Source organism: Ictalurus furcatus, chromosome 29, assembly GCF_023375685.1.
Source record: "Ictalurus furcatus strain D&B chromosome 29, Billie_1.0, whole genome shotgun sequence".
Lineage (NCBI taxonomy): Eukaryota > Metazoa > Chordata > Actinopteri > Siluriformes > Ictaluridae > Ictalurus > Ictalurus furcatus.
Window position 1 is genome coordinate 16,039,636 of NC_071283.1, and position 27,491 is coordinate 16,067,126.

Consider the following 27,491-nt stretch of genomic DNA (forward strand, 5'->3'; position numbering starts at 1 on the left):
GTAAACATACCTGATTACGGATACTTTGAGCTTTTGCTGTAAAATTTGGAGAGCTGGTATTGGCCAGTGCTGGATAAAAGGTTTCATTGATGCTAAAGGCCAAGTTGAATGCTGCAGCTGGTACAGAAGTGTTTGTTGAAGTGGTGTTTGTTGAAGTGGTGTTTGTTGAAGTGGTGTTTGTTGAAGAGGTGTTTGTCACTATTAATTGAGAGGTTAAATAGGAATTAGAATACTTACATGTACAAAATGTTATTAAAATGCGGTATCAGTGAAAGTGAATACTGACCAGGAACCTGGGTGACATTTATAGAATTTGGAATAATGTTCAAGCTTGAGTTGGTGCTAGTCGCATTAACAAGGGCGTCTTGTACTGTGGAGTTAGTTGGGATGGTGCCATTGGCAGTAAATTCAAGAGTGGAATTTGTCACAATCGAACCATTCCTAAAACACAACCATAGTTAAATACAGGATGAAATTCTGAATCTCAAAAGTAAAGATAAACAATTAGAGCGACGTTTTCATGTATTATTTCTCACCTGAAACTATGAATTACCATCCGGAGGAAGTTACTGAAGAGTCGTCTGTAAATTGGTTCAAGCTGAAAAATATAATTCAATAAAGAATTCAGTTTTCATAACCACTGACCTCATATACATTGGCTGTTTGTTTGTCACAGGCCTAGATATAGTTAAAGTTAATGAGTAAATCATATACAGAGACTTATAAATGTTGAAATGCAGATATTTGCCCCATTGCCTGGTGAATGTCATTAACTTCACAATATTAATTACTGAAATCGAAAAAATCAGACAAGAGATAAGAATCAGACATGACCAGTATGTATACCCTCTTACCAGAAAGACACAAATGGGACTGTTATTGGTTCTTTATGTTGTCTTATATGACAAAAGAACTATTCATGGGGCAAAATTAGTTTGAGTAGAAGATTAAAATGGATTATGACTGGTAGCAATAATAAGTAAACATACCTGATTACGGATACTTTGAGCTTTTGCTGTAAAATTTGGAGAGCTGGTATTGGCCAGTGCTGGATAAAAGGTTTCATTGATGCTAAAGGCCAAGTTGAATGCTGCAGCTGGTACAGAAGTGTTTGTAGACGTGTTTGTTGAAGTGGTGTTTGTTGAAGTGGTGTTTGTTGAAGTGTTTGTTGAAGTGGTGTTTGTTGAAGAGGTGTTTGTCACTATTAATTGAGAGGTTAAATAGGAATTAGAATACTTACATGTACAAAATGTTATTAAAATGCAGTATCAGTGAAAGTGAATACTGACCAGGAACCTGGGTGACATTTATAGAATTTGGAATAATGTTCAAGCTTGAGTTGGTGCTAGTCGCATTAACAAGGGCGTCTTTTACTGTGGAGTTAGTTGGGATGGTGCCATTGGCAGTAAATTCAAGAGTGGAATCTGTCACAATCGAACCATTCCTAAAACACAACCATAGTTAAATACAGGATGAAATTCTGAATCTCAAAAGTAAAGATAAACAATTACTTAGAGCGAAGTTTTCATATATAATTTCTCACCTGAAACTATGAATTACCATCCGGAGGAAGTTACTGAAGAGTCGTCTGTAAATTGGTTCAAGCTGAAAAATATAATTCAATAAAGAATTCAGTTTTCATAACCACTGACCTCATATACATTGGCTGTTTGTTTGTCACAGGCCTAGATATAGTTAAAGTTAATGAGTAAATCATATACAGAGACTTATAAATGTTGAAATGCAGATATTTGCCCCATTGCCTGGTGAATGTCATTAACTTCACAATATTAATTACTGAAATCGAAAAAATCAGACAAGAGATAAGAATCAGACATGACCAGTATGTATACCCTCTTACCAGAAAGACACAAATGGGACTGTTATTGGTTCTTTATGATGTCTTATATGACAAAAGAACTATTCATGGGGCAAATTAGTTTGAGTAGAAGATTAAAATGGATTATGACTGGTAGCAATAATAAGTAAACATACCTGATTACGGATACTTTGAGCTTTTGCTGTAAAATTTGGAGAGCTGGTATTGGCCAGTGCTGGATAAAAGGTTTCATTGATGCTAAAGGCCAAGTTGAATGCTGCAGCTGGTACAGAAGTGTTTGTAGAAGTGTTTGTTGAAGTGGTGTTTGTTGAAGTGGTGTTTGTTGAAGTGGTGTTTGTTGAAGAGGTGTTTGTCACTATTAATTGAGAGGTTAAATAGGAATTAGAATACTTACATGTACAAAATGTTATTAAAATGCAGTATCAGTGAACGTGAATACTGACCAGGAACCTGGGTGACATTTATAGAGTTTGGAATAATGTTCAAGCTTGAGTTGGTGCTAGTCGCATTAACAAGGGCGTCTTGTACTGTGGAGTTAGTTGGGATGGTGCCATTGGCAGTAAATTCAAGAGTTGAATTTGTCACAATCGAACCATTCCTAAAACACAACCATAGTTAAATACAGGATGAAATTCTGAATCTCAAAAGTAAAGATAAACAATTAGAGCGAAGTTTTCATGTATTATTTCTCACCTGAAACTATGAATTACCATCCGGAGGAAGTTACTGAAGAGTCGTCTGTAAATTGGTTCAAGCTGAAAAATATAATTCAATAAAGAATTCAGTTTTCATAACCACTGACCTCATATACATTGGCTGTTTGTTTGTCACAGGCCTAGATATACAGTGAGGGAAAAAAGTATTTGATCCCCTGCTGATTTTGTATGTTTACCCACTGACAAAGAAATGATCAGTCTATAACTTTAATGGTAGATTTATTTGAACAGTGAGAGACAGAATAACAACTAAAAAAATCCAGAAAAACGCACATCAAAAATGTTATAAATTGATTTGCATTTTAATGAGGGAAATAAGTATTTGACCCCTCTGCAAAACATGACTTAGTACTTGGTTTAAAAACCCTTGTTGGCAATCACAGAGGTCAGACGTTTCTTGTAGTTGGCCACCAGGTTTGCACACATCTCAGGAGGGATTTTGTCCCACTCCTCTTTGCAGATCTTCTCCAAATCATTAAGGTTTCGAGGCTGACGTTTGGCAACTCGAACCTTCAGCTCTCTCCACAGATTTTCTATGGGATTAAGGTCTGGAGACTGCCTAGGTCACTCCAGGACCTTAATGTGCTTCTTCTTGAGCCACTCCTTTGTTGCCTTGGCCATGTGTTTTGGGTCATTGTCATGCTGGAATATCCATCCATGACCCATTTTCAATGCCCTGTCCGAGGGAAGGAGGTTTTCACCCAAGATTTGACGGTACATGGCCACGTCCATCGTCCCTTTGATGTGGTGAAGTCGTCCTGTCCCCTTAGCAGAAAAACACCCCCAAAGCATAATGTTTCCACCTCCATGTTTGACGGTGGGGATGGTGTTCCAGGGGTCATAGGCAGCATTCCTCCTCCTCCAAACACGGCGAGTTGAGTTGATGCCAAAGAGCTCCATTTTGGTCTCATCTGACCTCAACGCTTTCACCCAGTTGTCCTCAGAATCATTCAGATGTTCATTGGCAAACTTCAGACGGGCATGTATATGTGTTTTCTTGAGCAGCGGACCTTGCGCGCGCTGCAGGATTTCAGTCCTTCACAGCGTAGTGTGTTACCAATTGTTTTCTTGGTGACTATGGTCCCAGCTGCCTTGAGATCATTGACAAGATCCTCCCGTGTAGTTCTGGGCTGATTCCTCACTGTTCTCATGATCAATGCAACTCCACGAGGTGAGATCTTGCATGGAGCCCCAGGCCGAGGGAGATTGACAGTTCTTTTGTGCTTCTTCCATTTGCGAATAATCGCACCAACTGTTGTCCCCTTCTCACCAAGCTGCTTGGCAATGGTCTTGTAGCCCATTCCAGACTTGTGTAGGTCTACAGTCTTGTCCCTGACATCCTTGGAGAGTTCTTTGGTCTTGGCCATGGTGGAGAGTTTGGAATATGACTGATTGATTGCTTCTGTGGACAGGTGTCTTTTATACAGGTAACAAACTGATATCAGGAGCACTCCCTTTAAGAGTGTGCTCCTAATCTCAGCTCGTTACCTGTATAAAAGACACCTGGGAGCCAGAAATCTTTCTGATTGAGAGGGGGTCAAATACTTTTTTCCCTCATTAAAATGCAAATTAATTTATAAAATTTTTGACATGCGTTTTTCTGGATTTTTTTGTTGTTATTCTGTCTCTCACTGTTCAAATACAACTACCATTAAAATTATAGACTGATCATTTCTTTGTCAGTGGGCAAACGTACAAAATCAGCAGGGGATCAAATACTTTTTTCCCTCACTGTAGTTAAAGTTAATGAGTAAATCATATACAGAGACTTATAAATGTTGAAATGCAGATATTTGCCCCATTGCCTGGTGAATGTCATTAACTTCACAATATTAATTACTGAAATCGAAAAAATCAGACAAGAGATAAGAATCAGACATGACCAGTATGTATACCCTCTTACCAGAAAGACACAAATGGGACTGTTATTGGTTCTTTATGATGTCTTATATGACAAAAGAACTATTCATGGGGCAAATTAGTTTGAGTAGAAGATTAAAATGGATTATGACTGGTAGCAATAATAAGTAAACATACCTGATTACGGATACTTTGAGCTTTTGCTGTAAAATTTGGAGAGCTGGTATTGGCCAGTGCTGGATAAAAGGTTTCATTGATGCTAAAGGCCAAGTTGAATGCTGCAGCTGGCACAGAAGTGTTTGTAGAAGTGTTTGTTGAAGTGGTGTTTGTTGAAGTGGTGTTTGTTGAAGAGGTGTTTGTCACTATTAATTGAGAGGTTAAATAGGAATTAGAATACTTACATGTACAAAATGTTATTAAAATGCAGTAACAGTGAACGTGAATACTGACCAGGAACCTGGGTGACATTTATAGAGTTTGGAATAACGTTCAAGCTTGAGTTGGTGCTAGTCGCATTAACAAGGGCGTCTTTTACTGTGGAGTTAGTTGGGATGGTGCCATTGGCAGTAAATTCAAGAGTTGAATTTGTCACAATCGAACCATTCCTAAAACACAACCATAGTTAAATACAGGATGAAATTCTGAATCTCAAAAGTAAAGATAAACAATTACTTAGAGCGAAGTTTTCATATATAATTTCTCACCTGAAACTATGAATTACCATCCGGAGGAAGTTACTGAAGAGTCGTCTGTAAATTGGTTCAAGCTGAAAAATATAATTCAATAAAGAATTCAGTTTTCATAACCACTGACCTCATATACATTGGCTGTTTGTTTGTCACAGGCCTAGATATAGTTAAAGTTAATAAGTAAATCATATACAGAGACTTATAAATGTTGAAATGCAGATATTTGCCCCATTGCCTGGTGAATGTCATTAACTTCACAATATTAATTACTGAAATCGAAAAAATCAGACAAGAGATAAGAATCAGACATGACCAGTATGTATACCCTCTTACCAGAAAGACACAAATGGGACTGTTATTGGTTCTTTATGTTGCCTTATATGACAAAAGAACTATTCATGGGGCAAAATTAGTTTGAGTAGAAGATTAAAATGGATTATGACTGGTAGCAATAATAAGTAAACATACCTGATTACGGATACTTTGAGCTTTTGCTGTAAAATTTGGAGAGCTGGTATTGGCCAGTGCTGGATAAAAGGTTTCATTGATGCTAAAGGCCAAGTTGAATGCTGCAGCTGGTACAGAAGTGTTTGTAGAAGTGTTTGTTGAAGTGGTGTTTGTTGAAGTGGTGTTTGTTGAAGAGGTGTTTGTCACTATTAATTGAGAGGTTAAATAGGAATTAGAATACTTACATGTACAAAATGTTATTAAAATGCGGTATCAGTGAAAGTGAATACTGACCAGGAACCTGGGTGACATTTATAGAATTTGGAATAATGTTCAAGCTTGAGTTGGTGCTAGTCGCATTAACAAGGGCGTCTTGTACTGTGGAGTTAGTTGGGATGGTGCCATTGGCAGTAAATTCAAGAGTTGAATTTGTCACAATCGAACCATTCCTAAAACACAACCATAGGTAAATACAGGATGAAATTCTGAATCTCAAAAGTAAAGATAAACAATTAGAGCGAAGTTTTCATGTATTATTTCTCACCTGAAACTATGAATTACCATCCGGAGGAAGTTACTGAAGAGTCGTCTGTAAATTGGTTCAAGCTGAAAAATATAATTCAATAAAGAATTCAGTTTTCATAACCACTGACCTCATATACATTGGCTGTTTGTTTGTCACAGGCCTAGATATAGTTAAAGTTAATGAGTAAATCATATACAGAGACTTATAAATGTTGAAATGCAGATATTTGCCCCATTGCCTGGTGAATGTCATTAACTTCACAATATTAATTACTGAAATCGAAAAAATCAGACAAGAGATAAGAATCAGACATGACCAGTATGTATACCCTCTTACCAGAAAGACACAAATGGGACTGTTATTGGTTCTTTATGTTGTCTTATATGACAAAAGAACTATTCATGGGGCAAAATTAGTTTGAGTAGAAGATTAAAATGGATTATGACTGGTAGCAATAATAAGTAAACATACCTGATTACGGATACTTTGAGCTTTTGCTGTAAAATTTGGAGAGCTGGTATTGGCCAGTGCTGGATAAAAGGTTTCATTGATGCTAAAGGCCAAGTTGAATGCTGCAGCTGGTACAGAAGTGTTTGTTGAAGTGGTGTTTGTTGAAGTGGTGTTTGTTGAAGTGGTGTTTGTTGAAGAGGTGTTTGTCACTATTAATTGAGAGGTTAAATAGGAATTAGAATACTTACATGTACAAAATGTTATTAAAATGCAGTATCAGTGAAAGTGAATACTGACCAGGAACCTGGGTGACATTTATAGAATTTGGAATAATGTTCAAGCTTGAGTTGGTGCTAGTCGCATTAACAAGGGCGTCTTTTACTGTGGAGTTAGTTGGGATGGTGCCATTGGCAGTAAATTCAAGAGTTGAATTTGTCACAATCGAACCATTCCTAAAACACAACCATAGTTAAATACAGGATGAAATTCTGAATCTCAAAAGTAAAGATAAACAATTAGAGCGACGTTTTCATGTATTATTTCTCACCTGAAACTATGAATTACCATCCGGAGGAAGTTACTGAAGAGTCGTCTGTAAATTGGTTCAAGCTGAAAAATATAATTCAATAAAGAATTCAGTTTTCATAACCACTGACCTCATATACATTGGCTGTTTGTTTGTCACAGGCCTAGATATAGTTAAAGTTAATGAGTAAATCATATACAGAGACTTATAAATGTTGAAATGCAGATATTTGCCCCATTGCCTGGTGAATGTCATTAACTTCACAATATTAATTACTGAAATCGAAAAAATCAGACAAGAGATAAGAATCAGACATGACCAGTATGTATACCCTCTTACCAGAAAGACACAAATGGGACTGTTATTGGTTCTTTATGTTGTCTTATATGACAAAAGAACTATTCATGGGGCAAAATTAGTTTGAGTAGAAGATTAAAATGGATTATGACTGGTAGCAATAATAAGTAAACATACCTGATTACGGATACTTTGAGCTTTTGCTGTAAAATTTGGAGAGCTGGTATTGGCCAGTGCTGGATAAAAGGTTTCATTGATGCTAAAGGCCAAGTTGAATGCTGCAGCTGGCACAGAAGTGTTTGTAGAAGTGTTTGTTGAAGTGGTGTTTGTTGAAGTGGTGTTTGTTGAAGTGTTTGTTGAAGTGGTGTTTGTTGAAGAGGTGTTTGTCACTATTAATTGAGAGGTTAAATAGGAATTAGAATACTTACATGTACAAAATGTTATTAAAATGCAGTATCAGTGAAAGTGAATACTGACCAGGAACCTGGGTGACATTTATAGAATTTGGAATAATGTTCAAGCTTGAGTTGGTGCTAGTCGCATTAACAAGGGCGTCTTTTACTGTGGAGTTAGTTGGGATGGTGCCATTGGCAGTAAATTCAAGAGTTGAATTTGTCACAATCGAACCATTCCTAAAACACAACCATAGTTAAATACAGGATGAAATTCTGAATCTCAAAAGTAAAGATAAACAATTACTTAGAGCGAAGTTTTCATATATAATTTCTCACCTGAAACTATGAATTACCATCCGGAGGAAGTTACTGAAGAGTCGTCTGTAAATTGGTTCAAGCTGAAAAATATAATTCAATAAAGAATTCAGTTTTCATAACCACTGACCTCATATACATTGGCTGTTTGTTTGTCACAGGCCTAGATATAGTTAAAGTTAATGAGTAAATCATATACAGAGACTTATAAATGTTGAAATGCAGATATTTGCCCCATTGCCTGGTGAATGTCATTAACTTCACAATATTAATTACTGAAATCGAAAAAATCAGACAAGAGATAAGAATCAGACATGACCAGTATGTATACCCTCTTACCAGAAAGACACAAATGGGACTGTTATTGGTTCTTTATGTTGTCTTATATGACAAAAGAACTATTCATAGGGCAAAATTAGTTTGAGTAGAAGATTAAAATGGATTATGACTGGTAGCAATAATAAGTAAACATACCTGATTACGGATACTTTGAGCTTTTGCTGTAAAATTTGGAGAGCTGGTATTGGCCAGTGCTGGATAAAAGGTTTCATTGATGCTAAAGGCCAAGTTGAATGCTGCAGCTGGTACAGAAGTGTTTGTAGACGTGTTTGTTGAAGTGGTGTTTGTAGAAGTGTTTGTTGAAGACGTGTTTGTTGAAGTGTTTGTTGAAGAGGTGTTTGTCACTATTAATTGAGAGGTTAAATAGGAATTAGAATACTTACATGTACAAAATGTTATTAAAATGCAGTATCAGTGAAAGTGAATACTGACCAGGAACCTGGGTGACATTTATAGAATTTGGAATAATGTTCAAGCTTGAGTTGGTGCTAGTCGCATTAACAAGGACGTCTTGTACTGTGGAGTTAGTTGGGATGGTGCCATTGGCAGTAAATTCAAGAGTGGAATTTGTCACAATCGAACCATTCCTAAAACACAACCATAGTTAAATACAGGATGAAATTCTGAATCTCAAAAGTAAAGATAAACAGAGCGAAGTTTTCATGTATTATTTCTCACCTGAAACTATGAATTACCATCCGGAGGAAGTTACTGAAGAGTCGTCTGTAAATTGGTTCAAGCTGAAAAATATAATTCAATAAAGAATTCAGTTTTCATAACCACTGACCTCATATACATTGGCTGTTTGTTTGTCACAGGCCTAGATATAGTTAAAGTTAATGAGTAAATCATATACAGAGACTTATAAATGTTGAAATGCAGATATTTGCCCCATTGCCTGGTGAATGTCATTAACTTCACAATATTAATTACTGTAATCGAAACATCAGACAAGAGATAAGAATCAGACATGACCAGTATGTATACCCTCTTATCAGAAAGACACAAATGGGACTGTTATTGGTTCTTTATGTTGTCTTATATGACAAAAGAACTATTCATGGGGCAAAATTAGTTTGAGTAGAAGATTAAAATGGATTATGACTGGTAGCAATAATAAGTAAACATACCTGATTACGGATACTTTGAGCTTTTGCTGTAAAATTTGGAGAGCTGGTATTGGCCAGTGCTGGATAAAAGGTTTCATTGATGCTAAAGGCCAAGTTGAATGCTGCAGCTGGTACAGAAGTGTTTGTAGACGTGTTTGTTGAAGTCGTGTTTGTTGAAGTCGTGTTTGTTGAAGTGGTGTTTGTTGAAGTGGTGTTTGTTGAAGTGATGTTTGTTGAAGTGGTGTTTGTTGAAGAGGTGTTTGTTGAAGAGGTGTTTGTTGAAGAGGTGTTTGTTGAAGACGTGTTTGTAGACGTGCTCGGGGTTGAAGACGTGTTTGTTGAAGACGTGTTTGTAGACGTGCTCGGGGTTGAAGACGTGTTTGTTGAAGTATTCAGTGCAGTCTGATGACTTGAAGTGTCTGCCATTGCACTTGCAGCTGTAACACAGAAAAGGTAACTCCTGATTGCAAATGTACAGCAAGCATATTAAAAATATCAAGCACATTTAAAAGCCAGTTTGTTTAGTTGCATCTTAGTGGTGTTGAATCTTGTCAAAGCGTTCTCACAGAGTTTTCCTGAAGTTGACAGACATTAGACGCAACAAATTAAGCAAAACAAAATATAGAAACCTCTCTAGTTCACAAGCCAAATAATTGCACCCAGAAAATAATTAACATAGCAGGCACACAATTGAGACAATCTGAAACATTTCTAAAATAAATAACATGCACCAAAGCAGCTATGATTACAAGCGAAGTCCCTCGCAATCCAACCAATCAGAGGGGAATGGAGTTGGAGGAATCATAGCAAAAAGTCTGATACCAAGATTTTTGGCAAAGGAAACAATCAAACAAATCTCAAAACATGACATTTAAAAGGCTACAAGCCAACGCCATGTTTGAAATAAGGTTACAAGCACCTCCAGAACAAACTCTTTCTGAAAAACTTTAAAATGATAAATATGTAAATTAAGCAATTTTAAACAAAGCAGGTAAACTGAACAAGCTTCCATGGGCTACACAGCTCATATTAAGCATTGGTCATAACTTTAGCTACCAACAGATATCCACTCATGAAACTAACAGTGTCTCTGATTTATTAAAATGCAAAATGAGAAGACTTACCAATCAGGCACGACATAGCCAGTACCAGCCTCCACTCCATTGTGTTGTTTATAACCTAAAATGAAAAAAGGAAAATACATTTATAAAAAATAAAAAATTAAACATAGAGCGTCGTCCATCAGCTGTTACTAATCTGTGTCTTCTGTGTAGGAGTTCACACCAGAAACCAGTTCAATGTAATCACTTATGAACACTGAAGTTACACACTGGATCAGACCGACAGACAGACAGATACAGTGCTCTCCATTAATATTGGCACCCTTGGTAAATATGAGCAAAAAAGATGGTGAAAAATTGTTGAAACTTTTGATCTTTTGTTAAAAAAAATTCACAAAAATACTCTGCTCTCATGGATATCAAACAATTGCAAACACAACACAGGTTTATCAAAAAAAAATCTTTGTTAAATATAGGTGTGCAACAATTATTGGCACCCTTTTAGTCAATACTTTGTGCTAACTCCCTTTGCCAAGATAACAGCTCTGAGTCTTCTCCTATAATGCCTGACGAGGTTGGAGAATACATGGCGAGGGATCTGAGAGCGTTCCTCCATACAGAACCTCTCCAGATCCTTCACATTTTGAGGTCCATGCTGGTGGACTCTCCTCTTCAGTTCACCTCACAGGTTTTCTATGGGGTTCAGGTCAGGGGACTGGGATGGTCATGGCAGGACCTTGATTTTGTGGTCAGTAAACCATTTCTGTGTTGATTTTGATGTATATTTTGGATCATTGTCCTGCTGGAAGATCCAACCACAGGTTTTCTGTTGATATTTGTCCATGATGCAATGTATCCTAACAAAATGTCCAGGTCCTCTGGCAGAAAAACAGCCCCAAAACATTAAAGATCCACCTCCATATTTAACTGTGGGCATGAGGTACTTTTCCATATGGCTACCTCTCTGTGTGCTCCAAAACCACCTCTGGTGTTTATTACCGAAAAGCTCTATTCTGGTTTCATCTGACCATAGAACCCGATCCCATTTGAAGTTCCAGTAGTGTCTGGCACACTGAAGACTCTCGAGTTTGTTTTTGGATGAGAGTAGAGGCTTTTTTCTTGAAACCCTTCTAAACAATTTGTGGTGATGTAGGTGACTTCAGATTGTAGTTTTGGAGACGTTCTGACCCCAAGACACGACTAACTTCTGCAATTCTCCAGCTTACGAAGGTGCCAATATTAATGGAGGGCACTGTACATAGATAGATTTATCTATTTATATATAATCAAACTTATATAATATACAGGTTTTGGGAGTAATGGAATACATGTAATGGAGATACGTGATTACTATACAAAAACTGGTGACTGTAATCCATTACAGTTACGTAAAAAAACCAAAGTAATCAGATTACAGGTAATGGGAATACTATCAGGATTATATATTTTTTTATTTTAAACTAAAGAAATGAATCTTTTGACAGAACACAATATAAACAGCTGAATGATTATAGTTCTGGTTCTCTCTCGCCAGTCGTGACTCACATGAGCAACCTCCTGGTGCGTGTGCAAATAAATTCTGTGCAAAGTTAATTTGGTAGAAATGAACACAAATGAAATGTCTTTGTTAGGGTGACCGTACGTCCTCTTTTTCCCGGACCTCTTTTCAGGCCTTAAAAAAGTGTCTAAATTTGAGAAAATGTCTGGGACTTAGTTTGATTATGATGTGCTTATGATCTAATACTGCATCATGTGTGCGCATGTTTGCATTGCTGTAACCCCTCTCTGTAATTCCCGTGTCTCTGTAATTCGACCGATTGGTCAATTATAAAAGGCTCTCAGCAACTATCAGCCAAATTCCTGCCTCTCAACCGTTACCCTTCTCTCAGCGAACCCGTGAAAGTGAAGCACTGGTGTATTCGGTGTCAAACAGTTACTTGACAATAGCAGCAAATGTCAGCTGTCCTGAGTCGAAACAACACCTATAACCATATAAAGTCATTTTTAATGTTATCACATGGTCATTCGAATGTGTAAATGATGGTAGAAGGTACACTCGTGCCATCTGATATTTTATTTTATTCCATGGACATTCAAAAGAATTTAGGAAAAACTGTAAAACCTGGGCAGAGTGAATTTTATTGATATATATTTATGTGATGCTAGTAGTGTGTCTTTTCCAGTTTATTGAAGTCTGCGTTCATAGTAACACTGTTTGGAACGCTATTAAGACACCCCCGACCCCACCCCACCCCAAAATAATGCAGTTTTATTTTTACTGCTAGAGAGCCTAAAGTTGCATATTGTACCTTTAAGTGTAGATGTGATTGAACAGGGTTTGCCGTAATCAGGCCTGGGTGTGTCTAGTCCAGCTGAACCCCATTATCAATGCAGTTTCATAGATTTAGAGAATTAATAACCAACGGGATAAATACATTTCCACACAGGCCCAGTTGGTACTGGATGCTTAAATAAATAACATTATCATTTAAATACTGTATTTTGTGTTTACTCAGGTTGCCTTTGTTTTATTTTAGATTTTGTTTTAATTTCTGAAACAATTTAGTATGAGATGTACACAAAAACAGAAGAAATCAGGATGGGGCAAATACTTTTTCACAGCACTGTATATACTTGCATAATTAAAACGATTGTCTAATATGATAAAAAAAAAATAAAATTATTCTATATACAGTGAGTGAATTCTTATATCTTAAAATATAAATTGTCTCTCAGAGACTGATGCACTTTTCCATCTTTCAGTCTGGTGAATGTACATAATGTGAGTAAGGAGAAAATAAAGTAATTACTCACCTGTGTCTACAGGTAGCAGATGTGGAGAGTTCTCAGTCCAGTGGCAGTGTTCGAGTGTAAAACACAGAGCAGGTAAATGGACTATGTAACTAAAGGTGTAACAATACATGTAACATAATCATGCCACACCCATGATGTGAAATGGGTCTGGGAGTGAATCACAGCTTGGCTGACAACTTTAAAAACAACATAACTAACAAATGACGTTTCCTGCCTTTTGGTTGAATTATTTATAGCAGGATCAGGAAACATGAAATAAAATATAGAAAGTGATGGTAACTTATATGATGTTATAATAATAATAATAATAATAATAATAATAATAATAAGAAGAAGAAGAAGAAGAAGAAGAAGAGGAGGAGGAGGAGGAAGAGGAAGAAGAAGTATTATAATTAGAATGAGAATAATAATAAATTACAGCAAGGGGAAAATATCATGAATATAGTCAAATATAGTATTTCCTCTTATAAGACTACAATAAACCAAATATTATTAAACACACACAAATGAATAATATATTATTAATTTCAAGCGTTATACTTTCTTATTCCATTGCAGATAATTTTGCTTCTTTCTAGAAATAAATGCTAAAATTTTGATAAATTATCTGCCAGTAGAACAAGAATATTTTCAAGAAAATTCAAGGTTTTTCCACTTGCTAAGATTAAGATAAGAAGCTAACCTTTGCGTTGAATAATAACAACAGTAAAATTGGGTTATTAATAGTAAATTGTAATTAATAATAGATCCCTGGTGCATTTTATATTTTTCTTTTATTTAAATATATCAATGAAAACTGATAGCACAATTAATATTGCGTTAATTTTATACTATTATCACCCAATAATGATATTCAGTTAACAGTATCTGAATGGAACTGAAAGGAACATAAATTTTGGAGCCACCCAGTGGCAGCAGGTTAGTCCATCTTAATGCAACTATAGAAGCACACGGCCTTTCTAATTTTCTTCACTGTGACGATAAGGACACTGTAGACACCCCGAGTCTAGAAATTGTGGAGAAGTTCAAGAAGACAATGTCAAATAGAGACACAACACTTGTTTAGAAAAACATGCTAGATGGCTTTAGACTTAGACATGAGGAGATTATGAATGCTGCTCCTCACTTGCGAAGTTAGAAGACATGTTACACAGCCAGAATGATAACTGAGGCAGATAATTGAGTTTCCATGCTTGCAATTTAGCATTAGCAAAAAAAAATTGATAAAAGACTTAATTGTCCCGAACTGCTAGCCTAGAAAAATGACTGGAAAACACACATTTCCACCATTTCAGGTTTAAGGAGTGTACAGGGTGGAGTAATAGTATTATCAGCTGTACAGTTAGGGAGTGCTTCAGAGGAGACGTACCAGTGCTGCACGTGTACTCGAGATTTCTGCTGTTTCTGTTGAGATGTGATATTGGGTAAAGGCTTCTGTGTGACGCAGGTGATGCGAGAGTCGACATTTGGTAAAACACTGCACCAGCAAAGTCTTCAGACCAGCTTTTGCTGTAATGCTATTTGTTGGGTTTAAGCACAAGCATGGATTTTAATAATCACCCTTAATATTATGTAGGCATATGTAATCATTTTAGGTCAAAAGTTGAACGCACTCTACATTAATTGATTTTATTTCACGTACTACTCGTTCCTTATGTACTGTAAAAGTTGTGAGATATTACTGTGTATTTTCATATTGGAATGGCTCTGGAGCACAGATGCATTCCCTTTATCCTCTCAAGATAGATGCGTGCAAACAGCCTCTACCTCTGATGGGAAGATGCTGATGGCTACTGCCATGTTCAGCTGGATCTTATGTGCCTCCGGATCCTACCAGCATGTTTTTGGGAGGTTGGAGGAAACAGTAACCTGAGTTCAGAATCAAACTATGGAATGTTACCTTGTAGCCTGTATGGACTAAGCTTTAATTCTACCACGAGTAAATTTAAGAACTTAGTACATACATTAAAATTGCCTCCAGCAATTTACAAAATGCCTTCAGCAGCATGTATTAGTGAGCAGCACAATCAGCTGGTCCTCAGTGCCATACAGTATATTAGTCAGCAATGCCATCTATACAGCAACCTTTAATCGAATGTACAGTGAATTCATTTCATTTTTTTTATATTTATTTGTTTATTCTGCAGACAATACAGTACATATAGTAAAGTAATAGCGAGAGCTCCTCGTGAAATGAATAGGAAAATGTTACTTTTTTCAGATATCTTACTTTAGGAACCAAACATTTTGGCCATGAGTAAGATAACGTTTTATTTAATTTTGTTATTTTATATTTAATTTAACATGGGCATTAACATGAAGTTGGTCTCTCTTTCATAACAGCCTCCACTCTTCTGGGAAGGTTTTCCACTAGATTTTGGAGGGTGACTGTAGGGATTTGTGTTCATTCAGTCACAAGAGCATTAGTGAGGTCAGGCACTGATGTCGGCCACGGAGGCCTGAGGTGCAGTCGGCCTTCAGTGTTCAGTGGGGTTGAGGTCAGGGCTCTGTGCAGGCCGCTCAAGTTCTTTTGGCATGGCAATCCATGAAGCTCACTTTGTACACAGGGCCACTGTCATGCTGGAGTTTTGGGTCTCTTTTCATTCTACAGTAGGGGTGAGCAATCTTGTCCAGAAAGGGCTGGTGTGGGTGCAGGTTTTAATTCCAACCAAACAGAAACCACACCTAGTAGTCTATTAAAAGCGAAGATAAACTGATTAAACAGGTGTCGTGGCTCTTTCTCGATTGCACCCACAACGGCCCTTTTCGCAGCACACAATCCTATACAATTTTGCCAATTTTTGGCAACAGTTTCAGGAAAAAACACATATGGTTGTGATTGTCATTAAATGATTAAATTATATGCATGAAGTATAAAGAATTGTGCAAAGCTTTATTTCATACGATGTTTATAATCATTGTACACAGATTTAAAGAAGTTATATGTAGGTTTGTGTATGCAGATAAGTGTTGTGAAATTATACTGTACAGTACAACATTAATTTATACTGTTAACTTTAAAATGGTTGTAAAAAATCTCCAATGAATTTAAATATAAGTGAAAGAAAGACAGTAGGACTGTCAGAATGTGGGGAAATTTTCAGGCAAATCAGAACCCTCATTAAGTCTCCAGTTTCAACAATTCAAAATATTAGTACATGTGAAGATAGCTGTGTTTATAAGAATGAATCATTTCCCCCATATTCCCTTTAATCCCTTATATATATTCTGTGATAAAGGGAATTCCCCATATTCCCTTTATGTTTTTTAAGTTGTGTTTGTCACTATTAATTGAGAGGTTAAATAGGAATTAGAATACTTACATGTACAAAACGTTATTAAAATGCAGTATCAGTGAAAGTGAATACTGACCAGGAACCTGGGTGACATTTATAGAATTTGGAATAATGTTCAAGTTTGAGTTGGTGCTAGTCGCATTAACAAGGACGTCTTTTACTGTGGAGTCAGCTGGGATGGTGCATTGGCAGTAAATTCAAGGCTGGAATTTGTGACAGTTGAGCCACTCCTAAAACACAACCATAGTTTAATACAGACTGACATTATGAATCATCAAAGGTAAAGAAAAACAATTACTCAGAGCAATGTTTCCATACATTATTTCTCACCTGAAACCATTAATTACCATCCGGATGAAGTTTCGAAGATTCATCTATAAATTGGTTCAAGCTGAAAAAATAATTTATTAATCAATGAATTTGTTCATAAACACTGACCTCGATTACGTTGGCTGTTTGGTTTGTCACTTTTAGGATCAGACAGGGTTAAAAAAATATATTTAAATAATGCATGGAGATGTATAAATGCTCAGATTCATGTATAATTGTGCCACATGGTGTGCTACTTGTAATTAACTCCACAGTATTCATAAAACTTACTGAAATTTGAAAAAACAGACAAGAGGGTAAAAGTCAGACATGTCCAGAACATATACTGTTTTTACAGAAAGCCACACTGAGAAACATCATGCCAGAAACACCACCACCACAATGGTGAGAAGAAGGAGAGCTAGCCATCTGCCTGGGGTATTCACGCCTAAGCAAGAGAACTAAAGGTCAGTGCAATGCCCACTATCTGTCCCACTATACATGTACAAAATGTTATTAATATCACTGAAAGTGTACACTCACCAAAACCCCGGGTGAAACTGACAGAATTTGGAATAATGTTCAAGCTTGAGTTGGCGGTAGTCGCATTAACAAGGGCGTCTTGTACTGTGGAGTTAGTTGGAATCAGGGTTGAAGATGTGTTTGTTGAAGTTGTATTTGTTAAAGGTGTATTCACGGAACTCTGAATACTTGAAGCAGCTGTAAGACAGAAAAGATCATTACTGATTGAAGTGTACAGCATGCATATTAATAACAGCAAGCACATTTAAAAGCCACATTTTATTTGGTTACTCCTCAGTGGTGCTGAATGTTGTCAGTAATATGAGAACCCTCCAGAGTTTTCCTGAAGTTGACCATTAATACACAACCCAGCAAGCACACTATGATCTGATGACATCGCCAGTGAGTCTCTTTTTGTCAGCGTGATATTACTTTTTGACAACATTGTGACCAAGTCTTGGTAAAATTCCATGTTTTTCATAATCTTGGCTAACGGTCCAGAAACGTTGTGGTCACGTCCTTGAAAAACGTCACTAGTTAGTCCCATTGAGAACGATGTGAAGACGTGGTACTCTGGTATCCACATAGCTTTCTGTCATTTTCTGTCATTTTATCTTTGTTGAGATGCCATTTGGATATAATATGGGAAATGTACTAACTGTATCAAACATTTTACTAAAGTAAATGAATGGACGTCTGAATTTTATTGTCTTTTGATATTATTTGTCATACATCAATGGCAAATATCTGCCAGCAAAAGGACAATTTACAACAACTGATTAGTAAATGGTGATTATTCATAATATTATATCTTTTTGAATGAAAGCGATTTTTAAACAAAGGCATGAGACTTCTCTTTTGAATTTTAAACTGTTAGCAGCGCGCAGCAGTTTCCAAGGACAGAAGGATGCTGAGGAAAAGATCAGCGCTATAAATCTATCTTTATTCACAAATTTTGCCCATGTAACAGTTAATGTCATGCTAGGTGTGGAATGTGTTGTATTTTTATATGAGTTTTGGAGGAAGTAATCCAGTCCTACTGTATACCTGGCAGATCAACGTTTGATAACATCTATCTAATTAGAGATTTATTTGATGTCTCTAAAATATTGGGTGTAGATATTGGTTTGATTTCCATAGATCAAGAAAAAGCGTTTGAAGATGTAGAAAATGATTACTTCTGGAAAACTTTTCAGCCGTCTGGTTTTAGCTCTGATTTTATAGCTTATAAAATTCTATATAGTGATACTGAGAATGTACTAAAAGTTAACGGTGGCTTATGTGCTCTTTTTAAAGTGTGTCGTGGGATACTTTTTGTCAGGAATACTTTATACTTTATACCGATAGAACCACTTTTAAATAAATTGAGAAGAGTTTTAGAAGGGATATCCAAGAGGCCTACAGCAACATTAAAAGAATTGATCTGAGCCACCCTCTTGCAGACTCTTCACCCTCATATCATCTGGCAGAAGGTACAGGAGCATCCGTGCCATCACCAGCAGAATCCGCAACAGTTTCTTCCCTGCTTCCTCCTAACACTCACCTGGGCTAGTCGAACACGTAACCCAATAAGACTCATTACCACTGCACACCTCTCACATATACAGAGCACATTATTATAAGAAAACACAAAAGAACGTCATGAATCTTCAGAATCACCTTCAAATCCACCGTTCAGCGGAGTTTTCACAATTGCTCCTGCCTTCTCCAACTCCACAAAATATGGCAGAAGCAGCCAGAGATGGTTTGCACAAGGGCATTAACTATCCTCAGAACACTGGGTGTGAGGCAGGGATACACCCTGGATGGGATGTCATACACCTAGAGGAAGGAACCATCATTTAAACTGGCGGAAGATGTAAAACTCAGACAGCAGCCCAAGATCAGGATTGTACCAGGGACCCTGAAGCTGTGAGGCAGCGATTATACCCACTGTTCCACTGAGCCGCACTTATTCTCTGATAATCTCTATTATATCCATCCTATCATAGCTTATCCTGCAGGACCAGTTTGTGTTGAAGATCACGCTGAGATTGAATGTTTCTCTGAAACATCTGAAAAAGGCAATAATGTACTTCCCTACCGACATTTTGACGAGGTTTTTCCCGTCTTCACATTCTTGCACGACCTGTTTGAAGGTGTGGCTGCTGTGAAGATCATTCTGGGATAACAGAAGGCATAACAAAAGATTTCTCTCTAGCTCTGTGACAATATTGCACTGAATTATTAAACACTATTCTCATCTTAAAAGGTTTAGTCCACTGTTATCTTTGTACAATGAGATCTGATATAAAACAGAACGTTAGCAGAGATGCACGAACAAATGAAGCCTTTCTAGTTGTCAGTACCAAGAGTTTTTGAGCTGCAAATCCATTTTTCAAATGTCTCTTTTCAACACAAAACCGTTTTAGGCATGTCACAAAACAGGTAAGAGTCACAACCCTTACCTAGAGTCACAACCCTTACCTGTTTTGTGACATACCTAAAATGGTTTTGCGTTGAAAAGAGACATTTGAAAAATGGATAGAATCTACCTTATTTACATTTAAAAGATGTAAACATATTACTTCCTGCTAGTGCAGCCAAGTGGTTTAAAAAGTCATTTTCAGAAATGCTCGAGCTGTGTGGTGAGATTTCTCTCCAATAACACACTGACACACTACAGTGAAAATGGAGTGTGTGGTCGAATGGTTCACATAAAAATATTACGTTTCTCATCAAAACTTATGATAAATCTAATTTAAACAAGTTTTTAATTACCAGATTGTGTAAAATATAAAGTGAGCTTACTCTTGTAATTAGAAACTTGTTTAAATTAGGTTTATCCTACGTGTTGGTGAGAAACGGAATATTTTATATAAAACATACATAATATTTTTTTCTTAAATCTTACCGACCGCACATTCCACGTGTTTTCAGGCTCGACAATGTTTAATGTGCTCTGCTGCTTGTTGTAAGAGGGTTCTGAGAGAGGTTCACAGATCCGCGGGCCAAGCACAAGCAGATCATGGGCTTCAGTACAAGAAACAGCACCGTTTGGCTAATCTGGATTAATCTGGATTTATTTTTATTTTTCTATGTGCTCTCATGTTTATCCACTGCTGTATTTCATAGATAAGATTATATTTTATTTCCCTGTGGTGTGTTTGTAACTGGTATCCTAATTTGGTATATTTTATACTTTACGTTGGATTGTATAAGTAATCAAGAGGTATTGTAAGTTTATTTTATTTTATTTTATTTTCTAAGGTTTATTTTTGTACAATTCAAGAAAGACAAAGCCATATTTTGTTTAATGTACTTTAATGTATTTTGTTTAATGTTTTATCAAAGCTCCACAGACCGCTGATTTTCTTTAAAACAGCAGACAGAAAATAAAACCCCAGAAAAAGAGGGTAAGATTTCACACCCGGCTACACTAGATTTTAAGACTCAGTATAGAGTGTGTGTGTGCGTGTGTGTGTGTGTGTGTGTGTGAGAGAGAGAGAGAGAGAGAGAGAGAGAGAGTGTGTGTTTTTACACTCGTATTAACACTTGAAGGAACGGGTCATACAGTGAAACCTGTACAAAAAAATGACATATTAAGTAGTTTCCAGAGGAGGTCTGTAGTAACTGACTGATTCACACATTAAGGAATTTGTGTTTAGCGATTCAGATGATAAGTGATCTCTGTATCAAGCACAAAGATCGGTAGGTGAAATGCTGCTCAATCGGGTTAAGGTCTGGGGAATTTTGAATTTTGGGATTTTTAATGAGCACAGAGAGTCTGGACCTCAGTTTAATTTCTCATCCGAAAGACAGACATAAGGGTATGATGGTCGTGTCCACATACTTTTTGGCAAATATTGTATCTTTGTTATTAAATGATCTGCATAAAATATTAAATGAATCGTGGAAAGCTTTATTTCATACAATGTTTATAATCATTATACACTGATATAAAGAAGTTAAATTTAGGTTTGCATATACACTTGTGTTTAGAAATTATACAGTATAGAACAACAAGATATTCTACTATTAACTACACAATAGTTTAAAAAGTGAAATAAAATCCTTGTAGGCCTGTTAGAATGCTGAGAAATTTTCAAGCAAATCAGAACCCTCATTAAGTCTCCAGTTTCAATTACTTATGTAAACATACCCATGTTTATGAGTGAATCATTTTCCCCATATTCCCTTTTTCTTATGCATTATTATATAAATTTTATATAAGGGTCATTGTGTATATTTTCCGATCAGGTGTAGAGCTCGAAGTGCAATGCCACCGAAAGTAGAAGTGATAGAAGAGACATCCATATCATGGAAAGTGAACTGGCAATCACTGGTGAATTACTGGTGGAATTACTGGTGGAATTACTGGTGGAATTACCTGCAAAATATAAACATTATACATAATATTTAATGCACACAAATATAAATTGAGAGGTTAAATTGGAATTAGAAGATCCACAAGTACCAATCAGTCATTAAAATACAATATCCTTAAACGTGTATACTGACCAAAAGTCTGGGTGACATTTATAGAACTTGAAATAATGTTCAAGCTTGCGTTGCTGTTAGACGCGTTAACAAGGGCGTCTTTTACTGCAGACACAGTTGGGATGGTTCCATTGGAGCTAAATTCAAGACTGGAATTTGTCACAATCGAACCATTCCTAAAAAAAACATCGATAATTAAATACAGGTTGAAATTCTGAATCATCAAAAGTAGAGAAAAACAATTATTCATATCAATGTCTTTATATATTATTTCTCACCTAAAACTATTAATTACCATCCGGATGAAGTTGCTAAAGATTGTTCTGTAAACTGGTTCAATCTGAAAAAAATGATTTTCTAATCAATTAATTTGTTCATAAACATACAGACTTCAAATATGTTGGCTGATTGGTTTTAGGATTAGACAGAGTTAAAAAAAATAAAAAATAAAAATAATAATAATAATGTATGGAGACGAATAAATGTTAAGATTCATATATAATTATGCCACGTGATGTGCCAGTTAGCATGTGTGGTAGCGTTATGAATTAAACATACCTGATTACGGATACTTTGAGCTTTTGCTGTAAAATTTGGAGAGCTGGTATTGGCCAGTGCTGGATAAAAGGTTTCATTGATGCTAAAGACCAAGTTGAATACTGCAGCTACTGCAGGAGTGTTTGTAGTGTTTGTTGAAGTGATGTTTGTTGAAGTGTTTGTTGAAGTGGTGTTTGTCACTATTAATTGAGAGGTTAAATAGGAATTAGAATACTTACATGTACAAAATGTTATTAAAATGCAGTATCAGTGAAAGTGAATACTGACCAGGAACCTGGGTGACATTTATAGAACTTGGAATAATGTTCAAGCTTGAGTTGGTGCTAGTCGCATTAACAAGGGCGTCTTTTACTGTGGAGTTAGTTGGGATGGTGCCATTGGCACTAAATTCAAGAGTGGAATCTGTCACAATCGAACCATTCCTAAAACACAACCATAGTTAAATACAGGATGAAATTCTGAATCTCAAAAGTAGAGAAAAACAATTATTCATATCAATGTCTTTATATATTATTTCTCACCTAAAACTATTAATTACCATCCGGATGAAGTTGTTAAAGATTTTTCTGTAAACTGGTTCAATCTGAAAAAAATGATTTTCTAATCAATTAATTTGTTCACACACAGACTTCAAATATGTTGGCTGTTTGGTTTTAGGATTAGACAGAGTTTTAAAAAATAAATATTAATTAATTAATTAATTAATTAATTAATTATGAATGGGGATGTATAAATGTCCAGATGCATATATAATTGTGCCACGTGATGTGCCAGTTAGCATGTGTGGTAGTGTTATGAATTAAACATACCTGATTACGGATACTTTGAGCTTTTGCTGTAAACTCTGGAGAGCTGGTATTGGCCAGTGCTGGTACAAAGGTTTCATTGATGCTAAAGACCAAGTTGAATGCTGCAGCTGGTACAGAAGTGTTTGTAGACGTGTTTGTTGAAGTGTTTGTTGAAGTGTCTGTTGAAGAGGTGTTTGTCACTATTAATTGAGAGGTTAAATAGGAATTAGAATACTTACATGTACAAAATGTTATTAAAATGCAGTATCAGTGAAAGTGAATACTGACCAGGAACTTCGGTGACATTTATAGAATTTGGAATAATGTTCAAGCTTGAGTTGGTGCTAGTCGCATTAACAAGGACGTCTTTTACTGTGGAGTTAGTTGGGATGGTGCCATTGGCACTAAATTCAAGAGTTGAATTTGTCACAATCGAACCATTCCTAAAACACAACCATAGGTAAATACAGGATGAAATTCATCAACAATAAAGAAAAACACTTATTCAGCACAATGTCTTTGTATATTATTTCTCACCTGAAACCATTAATTACCATCCGGAGGAAGTTAGTGAAGCGCTGTCTGTAAATTGGTTCAAGCTGAAAAAAAATATATATATATATGTATATATATATATATATATATATATATATATATATATATATATATATATATATATATATATATATATATATATATATATATATAATTGTGCCACGTATTTAATTTCACAACTTGTCCAGAACATATACTGTTTTACTGAAACCCACATCAAGAAAGGTTAAGAGTTCTCTGAGTTGTCTTAAATGGCAATATAACTGTTCAGTTCACAAAAATCATCAGGTTTAGATTAATCAATTAAATTGTAACTGGTAGCGTTATGAATTAAACATACCTGATTACGGATACTTTGAGCTTTTGCTGTAAACTCTGGAGAGCTGGTATTGGCCAGTGCTGGATAAAAGGTTTCATTGATGCTAAAGACCAAGTTGAATGCTGCAGCTGGTACAGAAGTGTTTGTAGACGTGTTTGTTGAAGTGTCTGTTGAAGAGGTGTTTGTCACTATTAATTGAGAGGTTAAATAGGAATTAGAATACTTACATGTACAAAATGTTATTAAAATGCAGTATCATTGAACCTGAATACTGACCAGTAACCTGGGTGACATTTATAGAATTTGGAATAATGTTCAAGCTTGAGTTGGTGCTAGTCGCATTAACAAGGACGTCTTTTACTGTGGAGTTAGTTGGGATGGTGCCATTGGCAGTAAATTCAAGAGTGGAATTTGTCACAATCGAACCATTCCTAAAACACAACCATAGTTAAATACAGGATGAAATTCATCAACAATAAAGAAAAACACTTATTCAGCACAATGTCTTTGTATATTATTTCTCACCTGAAACCATTAATTACCATCCGGAGGAAGTTAGTGAAGCGCTGTCTGTAAATTGGTTCAAGCTGAAAAAAAAAATATATATATATATATGTATGTATATATGTATATATATATGTATATATATAATTGTGCCACGTATTTAATTTCACAACTTGTCCAGAACATATACTGTTTTACTGAAACCCACATCAAGAAAGGTTAAGAGTTCTCTGAGTTGTCTTAAATGGCAATATAACTGTTCAGTTCACAAAAATCATCAGGTTTAGATTAATCAATTAAATTGTAACTGGTAGCGTTATGAATTAAACATACCTGATTACGGATACTTTGAGCTTTTGTTGTAAACTCTGGAGAGCTGGTATTGGCCAGTGCTGGTACAAAGGTTTCATTGATGCTAAAGACCAAGTTGAATGTTGCAGCTGGTAGAGAAGTGTTTGTAGACGTGTTTGTTGAAGTGTTTGTTGAAGTGTCTGTTGAAGAGGTGTTTGTCACTATTAATTGAGAGGTTAAATAGGAATTAGAATACTTACATGTACAAAATGTTATTAAAATGCAGTATCAGTGAAAGTGAATACTGACCAGGAACTTCGGTGACATTTATAGAATTTGGAATAATGTTCAAGCTTGAGTTGGTGCTAGTCGCATTAACAAGGGCGTCTTTTACTGTGGAGTTAGTTGGGATGGTGCCATTGGCAGTAAATTCAAGAGTTGAATTTGTCACAATCGAACCATTCCTAAAACACAACCATAGGTAAATACAGGATGAAATTCATCAACAATAAAGAAAAACACTTATTCAGCACAATGTCTTTGTATATTATTTCTCACCTGAAACCATTAATTACCATCCGGAGGAAGTTAGTGAAGCGCTGTCTGTAAATTGGTTCAAGCTGAAAAAAAAAAACCAATATATATATATATAATTGTGCCACGTATTTAATTTCACAACTTGTCCAGAACATATACTGTTTTACTGAAACCCACATCAAGAAAGGTTAAGAGTTCTCTGAGTTGTCTTAAATGGCAATATAACTGTTCAGTTCACAAAAATCATCAGGTTTAGATTAATCAATTAAATTGTAACTGGTAGCGTTATGAATTAAACATACCTGATTACGGATACTTTGAGCTTTTGCTGTAAACTCTGGAGAGCTGGTATTGGCCAGTGCTGGATAAAAGGTTTCATTGATGCTAAAGACCAAGTTGAATGCTGCAGCTGGTACAGAAGTGTTTGTAGACGTGTTTGTTGAAGTGTCTGTTGAAGAGGTGTTTGTCACTATTAATTGAGAGGTTAAATAGGAATTAGAATACTTACATGTACAAAATGTTATTAAAATGCAGTATCAGTGAACCTGAATACTGACCAGTAACCTGGGTGACATTTATAGAATTTGGAATAATGTTCAAGCTTGAGTTGGTGCTAGTCGCATTAACAAGGGCGTCTTTTACTGTGGAGTTAGTTGGGATGGTGCCATTGGCAGTAAATTCAAGAGTGGAATTTGTCACAATCGAACCATTCCTAAAACACAACCATAGTTAAATACAGGATGAAATTCATCAACAATAAAGAAAAACACTTATTCAGCACAATGTCTTTGTATATTATTTCTCACCTGAAACCATTAATTACCATCCGGAGGAAGTTAGTGAAGCGCTGTCTGTAAATTGGTTCAAGCTGAAAAAAAAAATATATATATATATATGTATGTATATATGTGTATATATATATGTATATATATAATTGTGCCACGTATTTAATTTCACAACTTGTCCAGAACATATACTGTTTTACTGAAACCCACATCAAGAAAGGTTAAGAGTTCTCTGAGTTGTCTTAAATGGCAATATAACTGTTCAGTTCACAAAAATCATCAGGTTTAGATTAATCAATTAAATTGTAACTGGTAGCGTTATGGATTAAACATACCTGATTACGGATACTTTGAGCTTTTGTTGTAAACTCTGGAGAGCTGGTATTGGCCAGTGCTGGTACAAAGGTTTCATTGATGCTAAAGACCAAGTTGAATGTTGCAGCTGGTAGAGAAGTGTTTGTAGACGTGTTTGTTGAAGTGTTTGTTGAAGTGTCTGTTGAAGAGGTGTTTGTCACTATTAATTGAGAGGTTAAATAGGAATTAGAATACTTACATGTACAAAATGTTATTAAAATGCAGTATCAGTGAAAGTGAATACTGACCAGGAACTTCGGTGACATTTATAGAATTTGGAATAATGTTCAAGCTTGAGTTGGTGCTAGTCGCATTAACAAGGGCATCTTTTACTGTGGAGTTAGTTGGGATGGTGCCATTGGCACTAAATTCAAGAGTTGAATTTGTCACAATCGAACCATTCCTAAAACACAACCATAGGTAAATACAGGATGAAATTCATCAACAATAAAGAAAAACACTTATTCAGCACAATGTCTTTGTATATTATTTCTCACCTGAAACCATTAATTACCATCCGGAGGAAGTTAGTGAAGCGCTGTCTGTAAATTGGTTCAAGCTGAAAAAATATATATATATATATATATATGTATGTATATATGTATATATATATGTATATATATAATTGTGCCACGTATTTAATTTCACAACTTGTCCAGAACATATACTGTTTTACTGAAACCCACATCAAGAAAGGTTAAGAGTTCTCTGAGTTGTCTTAAATGGCAATATAACTGTTCAGTTCACAAAAATCATCAGGTTTAGATTAATCAATTAAATTGTAACTGGTAGCGTTATGCATTAAACATA

The 27,491-nt window shown here is 35.9% G+C and overlaps 2 protein-coding genes and 2 long non-coding RNA genes across 5 annotated transcripts in view; all 4 read right to left on the minus strand.

Moving 5' to 3' along the window:
- Positions 1 to 9,122: 9,122 nt before the first annotated feature.
- LOC128603989 (uncharacterized) overlaps positions 9,123 to 27,491 on the minus strand; it is a 21,683-nt gene continuing 3,314 nt past the window's right edge. The window contains exon 4 of the long non-coding RNA XR_008385130.1: positions 9,123 to 9,140. This is a non-coding gene — a long non-coding RNA (uncharacterized LOC128603989). The remainder of the gene's footprint in view (positions 9,141 to 27,491) is intronic.
- LOC128603987 (uncharacterized histidine-rich protein DDB_G0274557-like) lies at positions 9,483 to 13,447 on the minus strand. Of its 2 annotated transcripts, XR_008385128.1 has the most exons (3): positions 13,385 to 13,447; positions 10,634 to 10,688; positions 9,669 to 9,946 (listed from the first exon to the last, which is right to left on the minus strand). XR_008385128.1 is itself a non-coding variant. In XM_053618757.1 (2 exons), the coding sequence occupies exons 1-2, from the start codon at positions 10,711 to 10,713 to the stop codon at positions 9,613 to 9,615; spliced, it is 414 nt and encodes a 137-aa protein (XP_053474732.1). In that variant the 5' UTR covers positions 10,714 to 11,291; the 3' UTR covers positions 9,483 to 9,612. The 2 variants fall into 2 exon arrangements, 1 of the variants encoding a protein (XP_053474732.1); XM_053618757.1 differs by lacking the exon at positions 13,385 to 13,447 and having other exon boundaries at positions 9,483 to 9,946; positions 10,634 to 11,291.
- LOC128603991 (uncharacterized) lies at positions 15,130 to 17,975 on the minus strand. The gene is made up of 3 exons (XR_008385133.1): positions 17,533 to 17,975; positions 17,011 to 17,071; positions 15,130 to 16,910 (listed from the first exon to the last, which is right to left on the minus strand). It is a non-coding gene; the product is annotated as an uncharacterized LOC128603991 (long non-coding RNA).
- Positions 21,392 to 27,491, minus strand: part of LOC128603985 (uncharacterized) — a 6,293-nt gene continuing 193 nt past the window's right edge. Inside the window, exons 2-21 of the mRNA XM_053618755.1 lie at positions 27,179 to 27,240; positions 26,930 to 27,084; positions 26,663 to 26,841; positions 26,349 to 26,410; positions 25,845 to 25,990; positions 25,564 to 25,625; positions 25,315 to 25,469; positions 25,048 to 25,226; positions 24,736 to 24,797; positions 24,487 to 24,641; positions 24,232 to 24,398; positions 23,874 to 23,935; positions 23,625 to 23,779; positions 23,358 to 23,536; positions 23,070 to 23,131; positions 22,816 to 22,970; positions 22,549 to 22,727; positions 22,269 to 22,330; positions 22,012 to 22,166; positions 21,392 to 21,880 (exon numbers count right to left, since the gene is read on the minus strand). Of these exons, the coding sequence (XP_053474730.1) occupies positions 21,747 to 21,880; positions 22,012 to 22,166; positions 22,269 to 22,330; positions 22,549 to 22,727; positions 22,816 to 22,970; positions 23,070 to 23,131; positions 23,358 to 23,536; positions 23,625 to 23,779; positions 23,874 to 23,935; positions 24,232 to 24,398; positions 24,487 to 24,641; positions 24,736 to 24,797; positions 25,048 to 25,226; positions 25,315 to 25,469; positions 25,564 to 25,625; positions 25,845 to 25,990; positions 26,349 to 26,358 (2,079 nt within the window). The 5' untranslated portion in view covers positions 26,359 to 26,410; positions 26,663 to 26,841; positions 26,930 to 27,084; positions 27,179 to 27,240 and the 3' untranslated portion in view covers positions 21,392 to 21,746. The remainder of the gene's footprint in view (positions 21,881 to 22,011; positions 22,167 to 22,268; positions 22,331 to 22,548; positions 22,728 to 22,815; positions 22,971 to 23,069; positions 23,132 to 23,357; positions 23,537 to 23,624; positions 23,780 to 23,873; positions 23,936 to 24,231; positions 24,399 to 24,486; positions 24,642 to 24,735; positions 24,798 to 25,047; positions 25,227 to 25,314; positions 25,470 to 25,563; positions 25,626 to 25,844; positions 25,991 to 26,348; positions 26,411 to 26,662; positions 26,842 to 26,929; positions 27,085 to 27,178; positions 27,241 to 27,491) is intronic.